This window comes from Venturia canescens, chromosome 4, assembly GCF_019457755.1.
Source record: "Venturia canescens isolate UGA chromosome 4, ASM1945775v1, whole genome shotgun sequence".
Taxonomy (NCBI): Eukaryota; Metazoa; Arthropoda; class Insecta; order Hymenoptera; family Ichneumonidae; genus Venturia; species Venturia canescens.
Genome location: NC_057424.1, coordinates 15,409,864 through 15,433,638, shown reverse-complemented (window position 1 = coordinate 15,433,638; position 23,775 = coordinate 15,409,864). Strand labels below are relative to the sequence as shown.

At 38.6% G+C, this 23,775-nt stretch overlaps 1 protein-coding gene across 5 annotated transcripts in view; it reads left to right on the top strand.

The window, feature by feature from the left end:
* Positions 1-23,775, top strand: part of LOC122409531 (glutamate receptor ionotropic, kainate 2-like) — a 102,838-nt gene that overhangs the window by 4,117 nt on the left and 74,946 nt on the right. For all 5 annotated transcript variants that reach the window (XR_006260719.1, XM_043417166.1, XM_043417165.1 and 2 more), the window contains exon 2: positions 3,703-3,990. Coding sequence is in view for 4 of the 5 variants with exons in the window: in XM_043417166.1 (XP_043273101.1) it covers positions 3,897-3,990 (94 nt within the window). In the remaining variant the exon portion in view is untranslated. The remainder of the gene's footprint in view (positions 1-3,702; positions 3,991-23,775) is intronic.

The window sequence follows — 23,775 nt, the reverse complement described above, 5'->3', positions numbered from 1 at the left end:
TTGTAAAATACGTTTTTATCACGAATAGTTCGAGTAGCGGAACTAATCTAATTGTCCAGCTTGTTTGCTACATCAGTTAGCCTTAACGTTTCGAAGATCTTGGCTCGATATAGACACTTCCGAATGTATACTTGTATTAGAAGACAGTAAGCCAGAGATCTGGGGAAGCAACAAAAGCGAGGAAAAGCAGGAGAAGAGGGAAATACAGGAAGCAGCCATAGTCGAATGCCCGAGCAAATTTCTCCGTATCGCATCGAGCCAATCCATTAACCGTTTGTCTCTCATTCTCTCTCAGTGAGTCGCAGATGGGAGAAGAAAAAACGACGAGAAGATAATATTCCAAGTGAAGAAAACACATGAAAAGAAACGACTTTGCCCACCTCTTTTTCTTTATACTCCCGCGAGGGCTGAAGCGCATTTACGATTATTTGTGGTCGTGTATACTGGTGGCCAAACGACGATTCCTACTTTGAAACAGCGCTCGCGATCCCAGCAGTGAACGGAGTACGATCCCGATCGCATTTCTCGCCATAAAAAATCACGAAAACAGTCCACTGTAGATTTTATTTTCTCTTAATATTTTTCAAAATCTCTTCCTCGAATATGAGTCTAAAAAAATTCTCTGACTTTGAAAATATCAGGAATTTGGATACTACTGACGTTGATGCTATCAATGCTGATGCGGAGACTCTAAAAAACAATGAACCTATCCCATGCCAAAAAGGGAATAAGCCGCATGTTTACGGAAGATGAAAAGTTTATTGTATTGTACCCAGGGAGAGAGTGAGAGAGAGAAAAAAAGTGAACAGAAGAATGTAAAAGCGTGGGGAAGAGGGAACGAGACAGTCTCGGTTTTCATTCGAAAAGTCGCCAAGTTTATACTCAGTAAATTTCTCAAGAGTCCAACGTTCGGGAACAAAAAGGCAGGAGGGGGGCGAAGGGGGCACAAGAAAGAGGGTGAAGAAAATTATATTCCCCAAGTGAATGTTACCGTCTGTTGCGGTAATTCAATATCAAAACTCGAGCTGGATCGTAGTTTTTTATTATTATTACATCCGGTATGATTTTTCCCACTTCGTGTACTCGTCGTGTATTCGCGTGAATATGAGAAGCCTTAGTACGAGGGGGATAGCGAATGAATGAAATTCATTTATCTCTTTCTTTTTCATCTGCAAACTTTATGCATAGCTATTCAAGGCTCTTAATATAAAAATGAGGTGCCGGGAGCAGCGTTGAGTTTAACGAATAAAGAACACAGCAGCGTATAAAAGTGGACGTTGAAGAGATAAAACAAAGTAGATGGAGCCATTCGAGAAAAGAAAAATTGTGACTGGCCGATCCATCACGCAATCTGCGTGCATGGTAAAATGCTTTCGAATGTATCAGGAAAAAATTCCCTTTTCATGAATTTTTTTACTCTCGTTTTCTAGGGAGTCAAATGCTTTGACAAAAACGAGTTATTTTTGGTAGGTGGATCGACGATAAAACTCGATTTGCAGTGACACAACGATAAAATGTTGTGGAATTCCGTAGGAAATGTCGCCTATGGGGAGAAAAAATCACCGCACCATCTGGCCTGAACCTTTTTTAACAATGTTTTTCTCAGCCCCCTTTCCACCGACCATCTATTGATCTCGGCGTCCATACATGTGCCAGGACCAAAAAGTGCATTAATCAGAAGTAAAAGCAAAAAAAAAAACAACACGAGAGCGTTTTACTGAGTTATTGATCCCTCTTGTTGGATTCGCTTTATTGAATTCAATTGCGATATCGTTTTTTCGATAAATTCAGCCCAATAACCGAGGCTTGAGAGATTAACCGATTACGTGATAAAATTTCTTCACTGCACTTTTGTGAGCGATGAAAAATATATTCGAGTCGATATCGCCTCGAGAGATACACCAAATCAATTAATGTCCAATAAAAATCCCACATTTTTATTATTTTATTGGTAAATGAGTTTGTTAATTACTGTATCGTGTTACCACAGTTAACATATATTTATTATTCTTTCGTATATTAGAAATCATAATGAACTCCTGACAGCTACATTTTGGGATAAAGAAAAATGGACCCACGATGTAACTCATTTCAAAATAAATTTCAAACGAAAATCATCTCTTGAAATAATATTTTTCACTGCACGAAAAAAAAAGTTGACAATGATAATTAATCATTTTTTCATATTCATTTACAAAATCATGCTTCAATGTGGAGCGAACTTTTGAGTCTTGACATTTTTCGATACTTCTTCAATTAGTTCAGAAGCTCTCGCAGGTTATGTTTCCATAATTTCTGCAATCGTTGATTTTTTTTTAAATAAATGATACCAAAAAAAAGACAAAAAGACAATCTCAAATCGGTGTAAAATGTCCCTCCTTTGGGTAGAGTTTTACAAGAATTTTCAGTACAATGAGCAACGTTCGGGGAGTGGCGAGGTTGATGAAATGGATTGTTTTACTCATATGCTTATAAACAAATTTATCAAAAGTCATGAAACAAGAAAGTTAAGTTTGCTGTGAGTGTCAAAGACATCAAACTTCCGACATTTTATCCAAAGTGGATTCTTTGGCTAAAATGGAGCATTTCGGCTTGGCTCATATGAGCAAGAATGACGAGTATGTTCTTTTTCTTCGAAAGTCCTTTAATTAGTACGGATAAAGCACTCTGGAATTCTCAGTATTTTGCATGGCTGAATGTGCAACTATTTGCATTTACAACGATTGAAAGCTTCCTCTAATGTGCATACTGACCCGAAGGCACTCGACTTAATCCTTAAAAATCTGACAGTGCATGCCGGAGATAGTTTTGGACTACGGATTAAGGCGAAAAGTAGAAAACTTCCATTAAAAAATCTTTTATTCAACGCACGAAAAAGACAAGAGAAAATTATTGATCTCCATTGTAATGATTTTTTACGTATTGATCTCAATTTTTTTTCTATTAAGGCCTTGTATACACTTATATACGCAGCAGACGAAAAAACGTGATTTTCTTGTTTTTTTTTTCGACAAGAAAATAAATGTTTATTGAAAAACTATGAACGATATTCATTAGAAAATATGTTCATGTACTTGTACAATTTTTTCATCAAAAAATATCTCAAAATGACGCAACTCCAGCTGTATTTGAGTAGCACCTTTTTTTGAGCATCAGTTGGGGTGGACATGATAACTAAAAAACTATTAATCCGATTCATAGCAAATTTATACTGCAATTGTTCATTATAATAATAGCTTGGGCCTGGAGGAAGGATTTGTAAAAATTTTAATTAAAAAAAATGGCAACAGTTTAACAAAAAATTAATTTTTTGAGGTGCTAAATTTTCGGTTTTTTTGTTACAATTTTGTTCTCCAACAAAATACGAAATTCTTCGTCCAGACTCTAGCTATTATTATAATAAATAAATGGTATGAATTTCGTATGGATCGAATTAATAGTTTTTTAGTAATCGTGTCCACTGCAAAGGTATTTAAAAAAAAACGATTCTGAGATAATCGTGTTTAAAGATTCAAATATTAATCTTTATGAATTTTGGTGAGAATATTCTTCAGACATTGTACTTGAAGAATATCTAATAAAAAAAATTTCGATTTCCCATCACAAGTGTATGTAAGCCCTTAAAATTCACTCCCATTTTGTTCATCGTTATTGCATTGCCAATATATTTATTCAATTTCTCGTGAATATTTGTGATTACAGACGGAATGTAGAAACATTACGACTCGTTTGAAGTTCCGAATGGAAGAGCCGGCCGTAAGAAAAACACCACACAACAGTACAAAGTGAAAACGCCGGTTGGCATGCGTGCGCGAGTACACGAAGGTGCGGTTGTGTGTGCGCGTGTGTTCGCTCGACGGGTGGAGCGCCTCGAGGGTGGGTCTTCGAAATGAGCTATGAAGAGCATCCTGGGCTGCCTGCTAGCCTCCGTCTTAATTTTCCAACTCTCGAACTTTCACGTTACAGCTCTACCACCCGTGGTCAAAATAGGTGAGTGAAAATGAATTTATAAACATTGATGATATTGTTAAAAACTTTGATATTTTGCCCATTTTGCTCGGGGTGGTTATTACTCTGGTTTCTCCGAGTCAACGTCATCCCAGTCACTTATTAGTCCCGCGTCATTCTCTGCCCACACGTCACATCCACTCAGCTGACAAGATTTGCGTCAATCATTTCGTCAATAATTCCCTGACCACCAGCTCGATTGGGTGTGGTTCGATAATTCTTCTGTCCTCCCGCACCAACGGTGACCCGAGTGCAATTGCACAATTAAAATTCATTTTCATCAATCATCGACCAATCTCTTGATTGCATTTGCCTGGTTATCGTTCAACAACTAATAATCGAAACAACAGTCACAGAAAAGAAAGTTGCGATTCCCGTTAGAACTTTGGGTTCACAACACTCCGAAATTCGGTTTTTTCCATTTGATAAAAAACGAATTTTAGATAGAAATTTTCGGGACTGAAAAGCTGATGAAAAATGTTTTCCTGCTTGTCAGATCGATTGGCTCGAGTTGGAGAATCGTGTGTTAAAATTTCGTTATTTTCCATCGTAACGTCAGTTCCATTGGACTTGAATCCGAATAAATAATTACGTTTTTCTCGATAATCAGTTAACTCCTTCATCACGAGCTGTTTTTCCATTGCTTCCAACTCTATTTTCCGTTTACGGAGTAAATCCCGAACTCCTTCCGGCCTTCGGCGGGTTACTTAACGTTTGCAGCATTCTTTGCGACCCTCCGAAAGCAGTACGTCTCGTTGATCCGCGCACTTTGCGCTTATGTTAAGGGATCCAAGGATGAAAAGGTCCATTAAGCAGAAAACAGCTAAAGTTACATCGCCTTCCTGGTCTTTTTTCGCAAAGGATGCCAATGATGATTTCCGGGAAGCAAGACTCTTAACCCTTCGTAAATTGTATTGGCCGGAACTGTTTGGAAGCAGAACGTGCTTCGTGCTCGGAAGCAGACGAGAATGGGCGGCGTGTATCGAGCGCTGCATGTGGATCTCCTTTCGTACGGTCGCACGGAGCTTTTTTCTCCTCCGCTTCCGTGGAGCATGCCGTATAAATTCCGCCCGCGGCTCTTTACTTATCCACTTGTCCAACGATTCGTTTTCCCTCTCAAATGTAGAACCAGAGAAAGCAAAAGTAGGCTTGAAACTACGCACCCTGGAGCCTCCAATGAAGAACAGTTTTTTTTCTAAAACGTGGAGTTGCATGTCGCTTCGTCGTCGCATTATTTGCGCTTTTAGTCTCATTCGCTTTTTCGTTGATGTCTCTTTTCCAGCTTGCTGAACAACCTCGTTCATTGCTAAATTGAGCCGTACATACGTTCATCCCCCAAAAAAGCTTTTGTCTCTGGGTACACACACGGGAAGCAATGACGCGCATGTCCATTGTCCTTCGAGCATCACTACCTTCACGTACACTTCCGTTTTAGCACGACAATGGCCCTTCAATCCCGACAGCAGATCTTTTTTCATTCTCAGAGTATATCGAGAAGTGTTCGCGTCACGAAAAGCTCGATCGTACACTGCGGTCGCCTCGCGTTATCTGTGAGAGAGAAAAAATAAAGATGATCACATTTCTCCTTAATAAAGTTGCAAAAGTCTCTCGATTTCGATCGTTTCAACAACGTTTTTTGTACTGATTCGAGAGAAGTTCCTGGTTTTGTACGAGGCACTGGTTATGTACTGAATTCTTATGGACGAGGCTCTTCCAGTCCTTTTTCATCGACCTAAAGTTACGAGCAGATTCTTTAGTGACCCTCAACTTCTCGAGGGTCCTTTAAGTCGATAAAAATTCGCATTTTCCACACTCCTGATCCTCGACCTCCTTACCGTAGGCTTGAACCAGTTTACAGGATCAAACTCAAAAATCTTGCTTCACTCTTTCATCCATGGGCGTCAAATGAGCTCCTTTCACCACTTGAGACCGTTTGAACAACACTTAGAAACTGGCCCGGAGCTTCGTCGGAACGAAGGTAAACTCAGGACGCTGCGAAAATTTCAACTCGTGTGTTGAATAATACGACGAAGGATCCGCTCTTGAAGAGGGACCAAGTCCATTGACGGAAACTAAATTGATAAAAGTTACGCAATTTGATATTGTAATACGTGTAAGAATAGTCTTGTTGCACCTCCGATAAAGAGGGAAAAAAGTTAATCTTCCGCTCAAAACTTAAATAAGAAAACTAATTTAGTGTCTCTAGAGCTAGTAGATGCTATTGAATCTCAAGATAATGGCTTTTCACGACTCGACGATCGCGATCGCCCGAGAGCAGGAGGGAACGAGGGTTAGGCAGAGAGAAAAAGAAAGAAAGAGATTAACGAAGCAAAAATACCCTGAAGCAGAGCAAGGCGGAAATACCGGATACTTGCTTTCAGCTTAATCGTCCGTGTCTATTTTCCGCTATAAATCCTTATCAGTGCTTTTTTTGACATTTTTAATTGACTTCCCCCTTGTCGATATATTTAGTAGGATTGGGTGCGGTACGCGGAAAAAGTTGCGAGTCGATTTTATTGATAAAATAGTGAAATCGATTTAAAAACTCATGGAAGCCTTTTTTCTCACGATTCTTATAAGTTGTTTGCAAATTTTTGGTTTTTATTAAGAGTGAAGGCAAAAGCAGGACAAAAATTTGATTCAGAAAAATCTTTCCTGTAAGTTACCTCTCTGGAAATGTCGGAAAGAAAATTTAGTTTTTCAGAATCCAAATAAGCAAGGACAGCTTTCAGGTAACGAATTGAAAAGACAATCAACAAAGAACTCCTCCTTCTTCCCTCTCCGAGAACTCACCGCTCGTATGTGAAAAATAAAGTCGAAGTATTTGCTACGAAATAGTTCCACCGAGAGAGGAAAAGTTGCTCTGTTTCTTCCATTTTTTTTTCACTATCCACTGTCTCGTCTGACGAACCAGGAAGTTACGCCGTTCTCTGGTACGATGAAAACTTTGTCCTGCTTCTAGTATACACTCACATCCTTTATTTTTTTCCTTATGTCCCTATGGACCATCGTTGAGTTTTACGCTACTCAATCCCCGCCTTTCCTGCCTCTACGCCCCCTCGAGTGTCACCATGTTTAACCAGGCGCAGAGTCCCTTCTCGAGTAACTCGATAAAACGAGACACGAAAACACTACAGACCTGCCTGACGCAGCAATGTCCAATGTAAAATTATCTTCCAACAATCGTAGTGGTCTATGATCGACAGAACAATAACACGAAATCTCCTATCAACTTTCCTCATTTTTTCAAATATGACGACGAACATTTTAACAAAAGAATTTTCAAAATCATTCATGAGATAAAAATAACAATTTGACAGTCGTAATTATTTGAAGTAAAACAATAATATTTATGATAATATTTTGTGAATAAAAATGACAGTGTTGGTGAGAACATTGAATATTCCTTTTTTGTTTCCTTACAATTTTGCATTAAAATGTTGCCATATTTATGAATATCCAAGGTGAGCTTAAGCGTTGGTGTGTGCTCCAACAAAACACAATTTTCACAATTACGGATTCCTCGTCCTTCCGAGCGTCCTCCCGAGCCCTTTTTCTTACATTTTCTCTCAAGCTGTAACTTTTCTCTGTTTTTCTTATCACTTGTATGCAACGGAGGTAAAACAGACATAAAGAACCTTTGGTCGTACACGCACAAGATTTCTGGCACTGCAGAAGCTTCGCCCTCCACTCTTGCCAGGATCGCCGTTGTGCAAAAGCTGCGCTGCTAAGAGGAAGAGAAAGATGGTCTGCTATGCTCAAGACACTGGAGAAATGAGCAGCACGTTGAGTTGAGAGATACCATGGTGTAGAATAAAAAACAAATGAGCAAAAGACAGAAGTACGTGAGTCTACTTTGTGTCTTGGTGAAATAAGAACATGAAATGGTCGTAGAATGGGACGATAGAAGACGATATTACAGCCGTGAGACGCCACATTTTTTTTTTAAATCGTCTCCCCCCCCCCCCCCCTTCTTTCTTGATATTTTGCTGTTCGTTTATTAAATATGGAGATGGATTCGAATAGTCATTTATCTTGATTCATGAAGACTGTTTATGGTTCCTTCATCTAAAAAGATTTAAATTCAAGTTAATTGTGTATTAAGAGTAAAACCAGAAGTCACAATAAACAGTTGTTAATTTCGAATAAATCATGGGCTCATGGCAACGAGTACATTAGAATTATAAATCCAAGAAGGTCTCACAAAATCGACAAATAAACTCCAACTGGAATTTAGTGAGACGGCTAACATGAGCAAACGTAATAATCGAGGTTTGATCTTTTTGCATGAGTATTTAATATAATATTTTGCATGAAAATTTGATAGGTGAAATTGTTTCACCGTGAATGGTAAACAAATTTATCTTAAAACCAACGGTTGAATAGATCGACGTCGTGATCTTATTTCGTCAAGATTTATTGATAGAATAATTATTGAGCAACCAAACAAAAGCCGCATCAAAACTATTTTTCACTTATTTCTAGTTTTTTATGTTTTAGTAAATCATCAATTATAAACCGGCAATTTTCACACTTGGTGAATTTTGAACACCCTCCCTCGGCTATGATATTAACAAATTATCCAACGATTCAGACACTTTTCGAGAAACTGACTTTGTAGTGGATCGAGTTGAATCGATTAATTTGAGATTCAGATTCGTTTCATCGTACACTGATTTCATGTGAATCGTCAAAAATATGCGATTTAGCTTTTGGTTTTCGTGTTAAGATATTTTCATTCAGGATGGCTTATAGTCTGAATGGATTATAGTCTGAAAAATGTTTACTTTGCTTTCTAGAAGTTTCCTCTTTTACCAACATTTGGAAATTTCTTATGGTCTCGAAACTGCAAGTTTGCAACCATCAGGCTTCAAACATGGAGGCAAAGCTCCGTGAAATCCGATTGCTTTTTTTGTCTGTTGGGTGGAAACAGGAAAACGCTTTTAATAATTCTACAGAATGGTGGGGAAAGGCAAGACAACAGTCTTTCGTACCCTTTGGCTGCATAGTTTTCCATCGACTCTTCAACTATTCGATATTCGGAATATTCGATTTCAACCTCCTCTGAAGAAAAACACTTGAGGCACTCCCCGTTCCAGAATATTTTCGATCATTTTCAGAACGCTCCTCACCCAAAGCTACAATTTATTTCCAAATAATTTGTTTTTTCTGCTAAAAAAATCGCGATTTGACTCTCGTCCGAAATTTTTTGCTCCGACTATAAAATGTGGTTCTGACCACACTCAAACCTTTGCTGACCGTTTTCATAGCTGTTTTCCTCAAGCTCGTGACGGATGAGATAAATCTCTGATATTTGTCGACTAGCTTGATGATGGTCCAGTGTTTGATGAGGCACTGATAACGATCAACATTGATGTTATCTTACGAAAAACGAAAAGACTGATGGCGAGGGTCGGTTTGAGGGAAGATCGATCGATCTGATGAAATGAACTTTGTGTGGGTGACTGCGACGAGGAGATCGAATTATTCGTTGAGTGGGAGATCAACTTGAGGAACATATTTTTACGTAATCACTGAATTTACTCGATACTTTGATAGCCTTTGAATTTTCTTGACAACTAAGGCTGACCACGTACTTGTATTCGAGATTGGGCAGCTACTATTCACTGATTTCCCAGCATGAACAGCGATTTCCAATTTTCCTTGTTTCCTCTACTGTCAACAGACGTTGGTCTCGCATCAACCCTCATTCGCTATTCTCGAACTCCACCCAATACTTCCCTGTCTCTTAGTATGTTGACTCTCAAGTCTGGTGCCCTATCACGATAAACCTCTTACAGGAGTCCATCCCATTGTAAACACACGATACCCTCCGTCCGAACGTATAATAATTGCGTAAATGCTTCAGGGAAGTCTGACGGTCGAAAATAGAGGTAAGTCCTCGATATTACCACAGATGACGAAGGGAAATAAAATCGAGCTCCGATAATTTTTGTTATACAGGCTCAAAATTTATTGATAATGAAAATTTGTATTGACGAGAAATTTCAAAAACGAGTTATGTTGACTGAAACATCATAGTTTAGCAGTAAGAACTACGTTTTAGAAATCTAGAAATAAAAATAGAAAAATTAAGATAAAGCCTCTAACTCACATCGAATGAAGAGAAATGATGAATTCCCACAAAATATTAGCAGTACAATGACATCAATGACCAGGCACTCCGGATATGAATTTATGTCACTTGAAATGGTATCGAAATCCAAGAAATTCCGTGCGTCGAGGAGAGCCGACATTGCTTCGTCGTTGCCTTTCGAGAAAGTGTGGACATGGTACGATGTCACAAGAAAGGATTCACTTTAGGCCGATTCTCATTCGTCAAGGCGTTCAACCACAGCGGGCGATCCTGGTTGGCCAGTGCGGTCATCCGGAACGATGAACATGCCTATATAAACCGGGGATCTGGCAGCGGAGCATCATTCTGCAATTGTCATTGCAAGCAGCACGAAGATGGAATCCTTTTCGCAGCTGATGAGCTCCATCGGAGCTAACAGCTGCGAAGTTGACTTCATTGCTAGCTTGCCTTTGGAAATTGCCGAACTAATACTTCGAAAGCTGGACTCTCAATCCCTGCTGAATTCTGCTTTGGTCTCCAGAAAGTGGATGAAAGTCTGCAAGGGCTATTCTCCTTTGAGAAAAACCATCGGACATCATCTGCACACGCAGAACCAAAGCAGAATTCGCAGCCGAGGACCACTTTCGAAGGTAAATAAAATAAAGCCACAAACTCGCTGCAAGCCTACTACAATTCGGCCCAACCTCGTTCCTCAACCTCCCGTCGTACTGTCATTCCCACTCCCGAACCCAACGAAACATGTTCGACAAAATTCATGCGACAATAAACGCCGCCCCCCAACCCGCAGCTCCTTAAGATTACGATAGTTAGATTAGGATTTGGATTAATTGTTAGAATTAAGATAGATTTATTTGTAGAATAAATTCACCGTTGCTGCGCAGTAACTTCCTAAACTATTTTGTACTGTTCGTTGTACCAAAAATTGTTAATTTTGTAAAATCGTACTTTAGGATCAAACTTTAAGTTTAGCAATAACCTGGCGCGCCACATATTCGTTAGGCTTTCTATAAATAGTTTTTTAATATCTTGAAGACCTCGCGGAAAATGCGGATTAAATAAGAATTAGTGAATAGTGACGATTTTTCGTGTGGATACGCAATTAAATTCAAATGAGAGTTTACTTGTTTTAGTGACTTGTGGCAATAAATCAAACAGTTAGGATCAAATTTTAAAATGATCTAGTGCGCCACATATTCGTTAGGCTTTTTATAAATAAGTTATTATTTTATTTTTATGAGGACTAGGATAGGTCGAGGTAAGCTTGTAATATGTTAAAGTATTGACGAATATCGTTTGCCACGATAAGCATTTTATTTCACAATAACCTGGGGCGCCACATATTCGTTAGGCTTTCTATAAATAGTTTTTTAATTTATTGTAGACCTCGCGGAAAATGCGTTAGAATTAGTGTATAGTGATCATTTTTCATGTAAATACGCAATTATATTCGAAAGAGGGTTTACTTGTTCTAGTAACTTATGGAAATAAACCTTTTTGATAATCCACTCAAAGGAAGCCTATGAGAATTTTCGAAAAAATAGAAAATCGAGAATAAATAAAGTGATAGGACGAGCTCGTGAGGGCGTACGTAACAACAAAGAAATTCATCTAATTCATCAATGTATCAAATAGGCTACGCAATAAAAATAAAATGAAAATTACCTCGATCTAAAATTTCGGTAGAAAAAACGAGGAGCAAATATAATACTCAGAATTAATTTCTTAAGATGGGTGTATCGCGACGATACAATGTTGTCATACTAAACCATGTTAAAAATATTAAAAATTTCAAAATGCTAAGAATTGACAGACTTCCATCCCCACCAGAAACATCTCTACCAAAATTTAATACTACCAATTACATCTCCACCAAAATTTATGTCTATTCATAAAACAAGTCCCGTTACATTTCTACCACGATAAATCACTACCCCGTAACAACTCTACCAAAATAAATATAATACATTTTATAAATGTCTACCACATAACATCTCTACCACAAAATATTTTCACCACATAAAATGTCTATCCGTATACATCACAATCTCCACTTTTGGTGGTAAAGAAGGGTTTTCCATGTCAACAACTTTTATAAAAAGATAACCTCATTAATCGTGAAATTTGAGCCATTAAAATCTAAAAATAAAGGTCCATTCGACCACAACTCTACCACTAAACTTCATAATATGATTACATTTGTACTATTATAAAACCTCTAACCACATAACATCTCTTATAAATGCTTATAAAAGTTGTTGACATGAAAAACCCTTCCTTACCACCAAAAGTGCAGATTGTGATGTATACGAATGGACATTTTATGTGGTCGAAATGTTTTCTGGCAGAGATGTTATGTGGTAGACATTTATAAAATGAATTATATTTATTTTGGTAAAGTTGTTACGGGGTAGTGATTTATCGTGGTAGAAATGTTACGGGACTTGTTTTATGCATAGAAATGAATTTCGGTGGAGATGTAATCGGTAGTATTGAATTTCGGTAGAGATGTTTCTGGTAGGCATGTAAATGTGCCGAGAGTTGTTACGGGGTAGTGTTTTATGGTGGTAGAAATGTTACGGGACTTGTTTTTTGGATAGAAATGCATTTTGGTAGAGATGTAATTGGTAGTATTGAATTTTGGTAGAGATGTTTCTGGTGGGGATGGAAGTCTGCCTAAGAATTTAGTAAAATTTGGTAAATGTATTCTTTAAAAATGTATAAGACAATATAATTTTTTTTTTTATTTTTCTAGTAATTGAATACTAAAGTTCACGTGTATAAGCATAGAGTTTACATATATACAGTTATACATCTCGTGCATAAGAACTTCGATTTAACGCTCAATTATGCGATAACCATGTGGTCAAAAAATTAAAAAAAAATTGTGTAGGAATATGAGTGTAACAGTATTACGTATGCTTTGATATTAAAATAAAAGAAGAAGGAAATCAACAGTCCCGATAAAACCCTGATATCGCGAACATGTCGCGCTCATAATTATTAATCAATAAAATCGTTATTTATTATAAATATATAGTCTCTCAATATGTATTCATTAGACTTATAAAAATGGTCTATAATTGTATTTGTATATTTGATGCCAAAGAATGTTATCAGCAAATTTTATCAAATTCTGATTATTTTGATTTTGTAATCCCCCCTCCTTAAGGTCGACAGTCCCAACCAAAAATTATGTACCGTCTGCATATTAAAAGAGTTCGTTCGGATCGTAATCAATAACTTTGTAAAGAGCCTATATACGTACTCGGTGCCAGCAGATACAGTACAAATATCATTTGCTTTCATGAAATTTATTCGAAAAGTATTTTTGATCTGACATCGCGAGTAAATTTTTTCACGGAATTATCCGGGCTACCCTTCAACGCACAGAAATGGTTGCTTATACAGACGACATTCGCTTGTTCGCTTGCAAAATATATCGTATGCAGCCTAAACCTTCGTACTTCTCGAGACTATATCTGTCAAACTAGATGGTCAATCACCTTGATTTTTTTCACAATATTTGGGATATCCTGCTCTAGCTCCTCCTCGTCTTTTATAAACTTCCTAATTTTGGTACTAGCGGCAGAATTAATAATGCGCTGTTTGCCTATGCATGGTCCATTGGTCCATATATTACATGTTAATTGAGTCAACTTCAATTACATATATCTCGGGTTCGGGATGGTGAAACTTGTTAAAATTTTATAGAGGTGTTGTTCATATGTTAAACAACACGTATGCCAAATTTAAATAATTTCCTAATTTAACTGTCTCGTGGAGGAACGACCTTAAGCATGAGAAAAAATGCGCGGGGTTTTTCACAAATCGTTTGAAATGCAATGCGTGCTCCGATAATTTTTATTGCCGAGTCTTTTATCATTGTTATTAGGAGACCCACGCGATTCGGATGTTTCTATTTAAGTATGTATAAGCAGCACCCGTTGGAGTTTCCTATCCCCAAACGCGTTATACAAAGTTCGAACTAGTGAAAATCGCAAGTACCGAGTCTCGAAGGCTCGTCGCACCAAGCTTTGTACTCTTGAGTAGCTGGTAAAGACAGCATTATACGTGTATCCTCCCCCTTAAAGGAGTACTGCATTCGGAGTGCTACGCGGTACCTTCATGTTTCGTCCGGAAGGCAACAAAATTCCACTCCGCCTTAAATGTTATCTGAGTGGCTCTCGACTCCACGTTCTTGCACTGTCGTAGAAATGTCAAGACAATGTTAAAGGAGATAAAGGTAGTCTTACGTCCTCGGACGATCGGAATACGAGATAACTCGAGGAGCAACTTTAACGCAATCCGGAAACGCTCCACCCTGTCGCGCGTTCCTTGCTTTATAGTGACTGCTTACCTGTTAAGGCTACTCTCCAGTGAGATGTGTACCCAGTTTTTCAGAAGGCATCGAAACATTTTGCTGCAGTGATAAAAAGAATGTAACGAGGCTCTCTGCGATTGCTCGAACAACGACATTTTTTAGCTACTTTCGTTACATAAAACTAAACAACACGAGCTTCGCCTTCAGTTTTCAATCTATATTGAGCTTCTCATCTTTTCGTGGTTGCACTCTATGTCGATGTCCCGACAATTTAATCGAGAAATTTTCGTCCAAAAATTCGTAAAATGTCGATGATTGCCTAAGTTTTCATGGAAAAACAGATAAAATCTCTAAAACGAAAATCATAAAATAAGCGTCCTGTTTTCAGCAGGAGCGTTCAATTTTCGAAGAGAAATTGGCAGAGAACAAGTACGCACGTGATCGTATAAATTTGTGTTCGTGACGGGATAAGTTCTCTCGAAACTTCCTCAAAGGAGGTTCATAAGGAGAGAAGGATCGAACTCTCGATCGAGAAGACAAAACTTTCAATCACGATGTGAAAGATAACACGGGACTTTCGTTCAATCGTAAATTTCTTTTGGTGTGATATTTCTCAACGATCTTCGGGAAATGAAAAGTGAAGAAACGCTACGACGATTGTGGCACATTTTACAGATTTATATTTTTGTTTTTTCATTCGTTGACGTAAAATAATACCAACGTAAAATTAACGGTTGATCAACAGCCAACGGTGTTTAAGACGACAAAAAATAAACGAAATGGGAGCATATAAAGGGAGCGACCGTTTTGTATCACTCTTTTCGCCTCATGACGTTTATTTTATTACTCTAGAAGTTGAACCTACTTGGAGGTTCTCCTTCACGCCATTACGTTTTATCCACTATATACACCGAAAAGCATACTAGGCTTATAAATACATTGGCCCATTGGTGGTTTAGGGCTCGAAAGGAGAGGGCTATGGAATATCTGGATCCATCGAAGCTCGTAATTCAAGCCTCGGTGGAGTATAACATCGACGATTTTTGGCTTCTGTAGGCCAAGGGTGATTCCTCGTAAAAGATTCTTCTTCCTTCGCTCTCTGTTTCACTGCTCCGCCCTTCAACGTTCATATCGACGATATTTTTTGTCGTTTTTTTCTCTTTTTCTTCCTTTTTCCTTCCAGTTTACTCTGGAGCTTTTGTCCTTCCGCCCTGGTCTTGTTATCCCCAGAGGGCCTTGTGCTTTCGCAATGACCCTTACGACACGGCTGACTAAACACAACCCTCAGGACATAACCTTCAAGACCCTTTCATATTCACTACGGTGTCCGATTTCCAACCCAGCCTCCGTTATTTTTTATTCCCTTTCTCGTGTACAGAATTCGTAAAAATCTGATAACACGTTTTTCGTGAAAGCCCAAGAGGCCGACAATTTTCATTTAAAACCGTATACCGAAGCTCCCTAAACAAAGTCCTCAACAGAGACGTTGTAAATTCCAGATTCTCTATCTTCAAACTTTCCTTATGACAGAGTTTGAGAATTCTTGTAAAATTCTATTTAAATTCGATGATTTTTTCACCAATTTACATGCCTCAATCATGGCTGATTAAGGTACTTCGATAGCTAAGCGTCGTACGAAAAATAGGGTGCAACCCTTCCTGTGTGAACATTATTCGTTGTGATATATTTTCCAAAAATCATTCAAATTAACGTTAATGATCAGTAAAAAAATATATGGTTACGTTATTTTACTAAAATTTCATAATTGCTCGTATTTTGGAATTTTTATATTTTTTCTTTTACGTACGCCCCTGCTAGAATACATCCTCATGCCGTATGCACAGATACGAGCATACAAATGAACGCTCAGAAGCGCGTGGCAACACTGTACACGGGCAGTGTACACTTTTTTTTATCGATTCGTTAGATTTTTCTACGTGGCATATATTTGTTTCAAAATTTCCGTAATAAATCAGATTTTACTATTGAAGAACCCTAACGTTTTCGCGCAATGAATGAACCACGAGTATTTTCCACATTATTGTTAACTCGTCTGAGAGGGACTGGCGACAAAGTCGACTTTTTATTTGTAAGTGAACTTTTTTAGTGTTCACACGGTTGACCTCGCGAGTCTCTGTGACTGTATATATTCGTAGCTGTTATTCATCGCACGTCCATATACGTACATCGATAGATTTAGTTCGCTCGATAATGCGGTGAAAAGGACGAAACAAGTGGAACAAGGATGCCGACGCCGAGGGGGGGAAACTCATAAATATCTATGCTTATATCTATACATCGTCCATTGTCGACTTCATTTGTCGTCAGGAAAGAAACTTCGATAACTGGCCCAACGCTCGAAACAATTGCCATAAACGTGGTGGTGAGGTTTAAAGAGAAGAAACTCTTTTTCTCTCGATTCGAGTTTTCACGTTCTTGCCTCCCTGCTCTTCCTTCCTCTCCTTTGTCCCTTTCACCATCTTGTATATTCTTCATCTTTTTCCACCATTATTCTGTCAGCACAAAGAACCCTCGGTAACTTATATTTGGTCACAAGTGACCACAACCATTCGGAATTCAGTCTTCGTACGTTCGAACATCAAGGAAAATGCCGATCAGACCTATATACAGATGAAAGAATTTCTTCCCTTTGCAGTCGTCCGAAAACTCGCAACGCGCAAAGTCCCCTTCTCTGATTTCTTCTACATTCATACTCTATACTTATATACGAATAATCCTATTTGCACAAAATTCTTATACGAATTAATTCCGCCGAACCAGAAAACTTTCGAAACTTTCGGCAGACTCAGCTTCTTGAAATCTTAACGCAATACCAACTCTAAATCCGTAGATTTGCATAAATGTATTAAAGAATATATTTACCCGATCCCATTACTTTGAGGGTGCATTCAAATAGCTGAGTACCCTGAACGTAATTTTTTTTTTTTCTTTCAAACCACCACATTCCAACTGTTGGTTTTTCCAAACTTTTTTTCAAATACATTCAGATTCAGATTCCCGTACGTACAGTCATACATGAAGATTATCATCGTAATCCACTTTTTATCTGGGAAATAAAAATTCAAACAAAAAATAGTATGTGCCAGTTCGTACGATCGAACTTTGGCTTCTATACTCTTTCTGGTGCTTCGACAGTGGAACGGAATATCGTCCAATTAAATTCGACAGTATACTTTGCCAAAATGTGAAAAGTTACTTTTATTCTTTTGCAGGAGAAAGAACTCCTCTTTTTCTGGATGAAACATTTCCGTGTTTTGCTGCTCTTTTATAACTCGAAATGTAAGAATTTTTTGCTGATAACGTTACCACTCGAGAGGTATGTTTACATGGAGAGTAAAGTTTTTCTGAATCGCGCGGACTGAATGGGAGATAGACAAATTTTCAAGTTGCTGAAAAACATTTTTTCGTGCAATCATGCCAAAGGAATAGTCGTTGATAATTCATTGGAGGAATTCAAGTGTATTCGATTTTGAAGAATCATTTTTTCAAAAGGTCACACAAAAATGGCAGTTTTTAGTTGATGTTCTGGTTAAATTCTAAGCGTGTGTTGGCTTAGAGATTGCGCTCTGCATGGCGATGCGAGATACTGTGTACGCCAAGGTGCGCAGTAATGACAGAGCTATAGACGAGAGGGCTCGTAATGCGATTACACTAGAGGGCTTCAGCCAACTACCTTTCTGTGGACCTAACGGATTTCAACGGCTCTTGTCTGGTGTGGCTACCGGTTAATCATTCCACTAGGTTCTACTCATAGCCCAATGTGTTAAAACGAAGAAAAAAACCACTAAACGTTGAAAACTTTAAAACGAGAAGGCTGATTTAGTTCCACGCTCATATTCGCGGATACCATTCATATTGGATGTTGACAGGAAAAAAATGTGTTCAAAATGAGCTTCATGATCCAATATTTAGGGACGACCCGACGAATATTCGGTGATGATGCCCTTTTCAATAATTTTTATCAACTTTTATTCCTACTTTCTTGTTTTTTCTTGAGGATTTTTTGATCTTGTTCGAAGACAACTTGCGACTCTTCAGCCTAAATTTCGGTGCTTTTGATCGCAATCATCGCAAGAAAAACTTAAGAGATCGTTAATCGTTTTGGATTCGTAATTATTCGTAACTATCATTGGAAGATTTTACAATCCAATGGAATTTATCGAATTAAAGCACGATCGATACTGCTGACCGGGAATCGTTGGCTCATTATCCAGGCCACACGATGATACGATCCCGAATATTCATTAATCCATTCACAAAATGTTTTGATTCTACGGAATATCTCGAGTTCTGTTGACATAATTTGGCTCTTCATTGAAAAAACAATTTTGAGTTTTATCGAAGAGTGCTGTTCAATTTTGATCGACTCTCCTCAGTTAATTTCCAGGGAAATTTGAGCAATTTATTAAAGTTTGTCTACAGATTGCTCGAACATCCAGAGCTCTGATACGAAACGAAACAGTGAACTGTATTGGTGCTCGAATGATTCACAATTATTCCCACGAAAAGTAAATTTATAAGTTTTTATTCTCGACAATGCGTGAAGAGATAAATTTCTCCGAAGTAGCCAGCACCTCATGACAAATATTTATCGTCAATAAATAAAGATAAATCTTCCATTATTCAATAAATTTTTCTGCTACGGCAACAACCAGCCCCATTAATTCTCTTCTGCTTTGTACGAGAGTACGCGGAAAAGAGCTTCCAAATACCTTATCACCTACGTCGAAATCACTATGACTGATATAGTGGGTACTCGATCATCGAAATCCCGCGAGACTACGCCGCGAGCGAGGAGGAAAAACTTTCACGAAATTCTCCGCGTTGCTAGACGGAGGTCAATGTTTTTCAGGAAATAAGCGTATACAGCGGATACAATTTCAACGAACCGAATGGAATTACCTGCTTTCGTACTTTCCACTATTTTTTATGTGTTTTTTTTATCATTTAGGTGAAAATCCTTATAAATTATGTGAAATTAAAAAAAAAAAAAAATAAGAAACACCGGAGAACCTTGTTGTAGGATTTTTACGAGCTGACGATGGCTGGTCTAAACGTTATCAATTTGTGGCCCTCGAGTCGAACCGACACCGAAGCCATTATCGAAACTTTCGGATACTTTGCTATAATTCGATTATCAAGAAATAACACGTGTTGAACCCTATCAAAAAATCCATTAGGGCAGGGATAAAATTTTAGAATGACTAAAATTTCGAACAGCTAAAATCTCGAGTTTATAAACTTCGAATGATAATATGGAAACAGATGAATACGACTAGAGCGTTGAATGTCGAAAATAAATAAAGTAGAAACTTCAAGGTTCGAAGTACGTTTACATGGAAAATAGAATGCAAAAATCGCCCATAGAACGACGACTAAAATATCGTTTTTCCGAAAATTCGACTATCACTCTTTTGATTCATAAATTACTGCAATCAGCAATACTGCGAATATTCACAATTTCGAAAATATAATAACGAAAGACTAAATATTACTGAGCTTGAAATACTCAAACACCAAAAAGTCGAAAGTTAGAAAGTCGACCGATCAAAATCAAGAAATTCAGTGGAGCTCAAAATACACGCGTCTCACTCCCTCACTTACTCAGACTTGTGATCTCCAACTTCAAACATCGCTTTTCGAGCCATCGCTATTCTGCATATCCAAGACTTATAGGCTCGAAAAATTCACTTTCGATTTTTGCTACTCTATATTTTGGTGTATCGATAAAACAACTACTTTCCATTTTGAATTCGAAAATATGAACTTTTGACATTCGTATGGTCTGTTAAAATTGCATTCGAAATGAAAACTATCGAAATATATATTTTCGAGTGGATACGAATGCGAAGAAGGAATATTCGTTTGAACACGTAATCTGCTAAATAGTCGATCAGAAATAAGAATTTCCAATTACTTATTTTTCTCCAATCTGATATTATAACTTTAAAAATTTCGAAACATCGACCGTTCTAAATTTTGGTTATTTGACATATTGAACCCTACACAAAATAATTTTGAAAGTACGTTGAAATGCAGATACACTACGAGCTGGGTCCACTGACGTGGGCGTCGTGATGTCGAGCGGTTTACAGTAAATTCGAATTTCATCAAAATTATGTTTTCAACGTAGATTTCCGTTTGAGTCAAATGCACGGTGTAGAGAAATTCCGTTGGATGGTGTCACCGAGCATTGATGTACGTTGCTAAAGGGCAGTGTTCTCGGAGCGGACAATTGGAAACTTGCCAGGGCTTTTCTGGTGCAAAAAGCAGCCAGAGAGAACACGGCTGATGCTCCTTGTTCTCAATAAGAGAGAAACAGCCCCTCGAATGCGACCACATGGTTGATCCTTGAACGGGATGGTTTCTCGAACTGGTTGGCAACCTCGTACATGTAGAAACAAAAGCGAGAGAGAGAGAGAGAGAGAGAGAGAGAGAGAGAGAGAGAGAGAGAGAGAGAGAGAGCCTTCACAAAGGTACTTGCGGTCAGGAGGTACGTGTGCACCGTCGAAACTACGCGCATACTCATTACTATGCTTGAAAATATCCGATCTTCGTATGTGTGTACGTACCACGTGAATGAATGCACACACATGTGAGTTAGTCGAGATTTCGTGCTACTCCGAAGCGCTGTTTCCATTGGGGTTCACGCGAACGTTTCCTCTGAGGACATTTCCCGAGTACATAGCAGATTTCCTTCCCATATGTATGACAAATATACGTGTACGCATGTCGTACCGAGTGTGAAGGAAGACTAAAGTGCACTAATTGCTCATGGTTACGACCTTAATTAGACCTTCCTGTATAATGGTAACCATTAGTCTTTGGGCATACGTCAATATGGTTGAGGTATTGCAATCTTTTGAGATATTGGGACACCAGAAATTTCCTTCAGTTCGCGTTAATCATTGTGTGAAGAGTGATTGGGTTCGAGGTAATATTGACCATTTCATCAAGATGAAAAAGGATGTTTGTGGGAAAAATCGTTTCTTCGAGGATTTTCTTGTCATTCTTTTGAATATGAAAATCAGTGATTTTTATTTTTTATTTTTTTTTAAGGAATAGAGTTGGCTGAAGTCAGTTTGTAATATGTTATAATATCGACGATTCTCATTCGTCAAAGCGTTCAACCATAGCGGGCGATCCTGGTTGGCCGGTGCGGCCATCCGGAACGATGAACATGCCTATATAAACCGGGGATCTGGCAGCGGAGCATCATTCTGCAATTGTCATTGCAAGCAGCACGAAGATGGAATCCTTTTCTCAGCTGATGAGCTCCATCGGAGCTAACAGCTGCGAAATTGACTTCATTGCTAGCTTGCCTTTGGAAATTGCCGAACTAATACTTCGAAAGCTGGACTCTCAATCCCTGCTGAATTCTGCTTTGGTCTCCAGAAAGTGGATGAAAGTCTGCAAGGGCTATTCTCCTTTGAGAAAAACCATCGGACATCATCTGCACACGCAGAACCAAAGCAGAATTCGCAGCCGAGGACCACTTTCGAAGGTAAATAAAATAAAGCCACAAACTCGCTGCAAGCCTACTACAATTCGGCCCAACCTCGTTCCTCAACCTCCCGTCGTACTGTCATTCCCACTCCCGAACCCAACGAAACATGTTCGACAAAATTCATGCGACAATAAACGCCGCCCCCCAACCCGCAGCTCCTTAAGATTACGATAGTTAGATTAGGATTTAGATTAATTGTTAGAATTAAGATAGGTTTATTTGTAGAATAAATTCACCGTTGCTGCGCAGTAACTTCCTAAACTATTTTGTACTGTTCGTTGTACCAAAAATTGTTGATTTTGTAAAATCGTACTTTAGGATCAAACTTTAAATTTAGCAATAACCTGGCGTGCCACATATTCGTTAGGCTTTCTATAAATAGTTTTTTAATATCTTGAAGACCTCGCGGAAAATGCGGATTAAGTTAGAATTAGTGAATAGTGACGATTTTTCGTGTGGATACGCAATTATATTCTAATGAGAGTTTACTTGTTTTAGTGACTTGTGACAATAAATCAAACAGTTAAGATCAAATTTTAAAATGATTTAGTGCGCCACATATCCGTTAGGTTTTTTATAAATAAGTTATTATTTTATTTTCATGAGGACTGGAATAGGTCGAGGAAAGCTTGTTATATGTTAAAGTATTGACGAATATCGTTTGCCACGATAAATTAAGGCGCTTCGCCTAACTTCCAGAATGGTCTCTCACGCACCATTCCGGGGGACTCGTGCAGTAGGATTTAACAGCCTCACACATGTAAATAGAAGGACTAGCATGCGCGATGAACCTGCGACGTATTGGCAATTAGGGACTTAGTTAGCGTTCAAGATTGGAGCGAGAGAGGCGATGTGTGTACGAAGGGTTTGTCACAGCTGTGAAACTGGCGATAAATGTTTTAACGACCAAGATGAAATTCTCGTATGTCGTCCCGGTGATTCGATGGTCTCGAGCACATAATTTTAGCGATGTCGTCAATTCTTCTGCATTATGTAATTAAACTAAGTTCCAACAAACCACCCAAAAAATTGCAAAGTACTCCACTGCTTTTAATTTCAGCGTTTTACAAATAATTCGAATCGCCCTCGTGTTTTCGAGGCCAAGAATAATGCACAGTTGAATAAAAATGAAAGACAGCAAAAAGAATTCTTGGCGTTTGAAATAAAAATTTAAAAAGAGCGAGAGGAGGAAAGCGATTCCTTTTTGTCTCACGTCCCCCGAGCATCTCATCCCCGAGACTTTAATGAAAATTCTTGGCCTCGTTAAGGGGAGTGTCAGGCTCGGCTACCGTCACAATAATGTTATTACCATAGGCACAGGTTAACTTTGGAAAACGCGTCAGAAGGAAAACCAAGTTTAGCAACGCAACACTTCCCCCTCCCCGCTCCCATCTCTTTTCGCGCCCTCCCTCACTCCCTTTCAGTCTTTCCAGCTTCGGACGACGTTGGGACCTTCCACACTAATGTTTCTGTCCCTGGCGGTGTAACTGGGAAGCTGGCGGGTCTTCCCGTTGGATCCGTTGAATAATTCACGAGTCTATTCGTTGGGTTGGTACAACCGGTTCTCCTGCCACTCACCCTTTCCACCGGGGCGATCCTCGCGGTTCGTGGTTTCCTGATGCGTCGCGCATAACGTTATAGTTTGCAGGTGTATCGTATAATGCAACGGTCGATGTAGTTCTCCTTCATTCAATATAGTTCGAAGCTTCGTCCTCACTCTTCGTTGCGCTTTTGAGTCATCAATAGTACCTCTATGTCTATAGATAAAACGGAGCTGCGAGACGTCGTCAAACACTCTTTTGCATACATGTATATGCAACC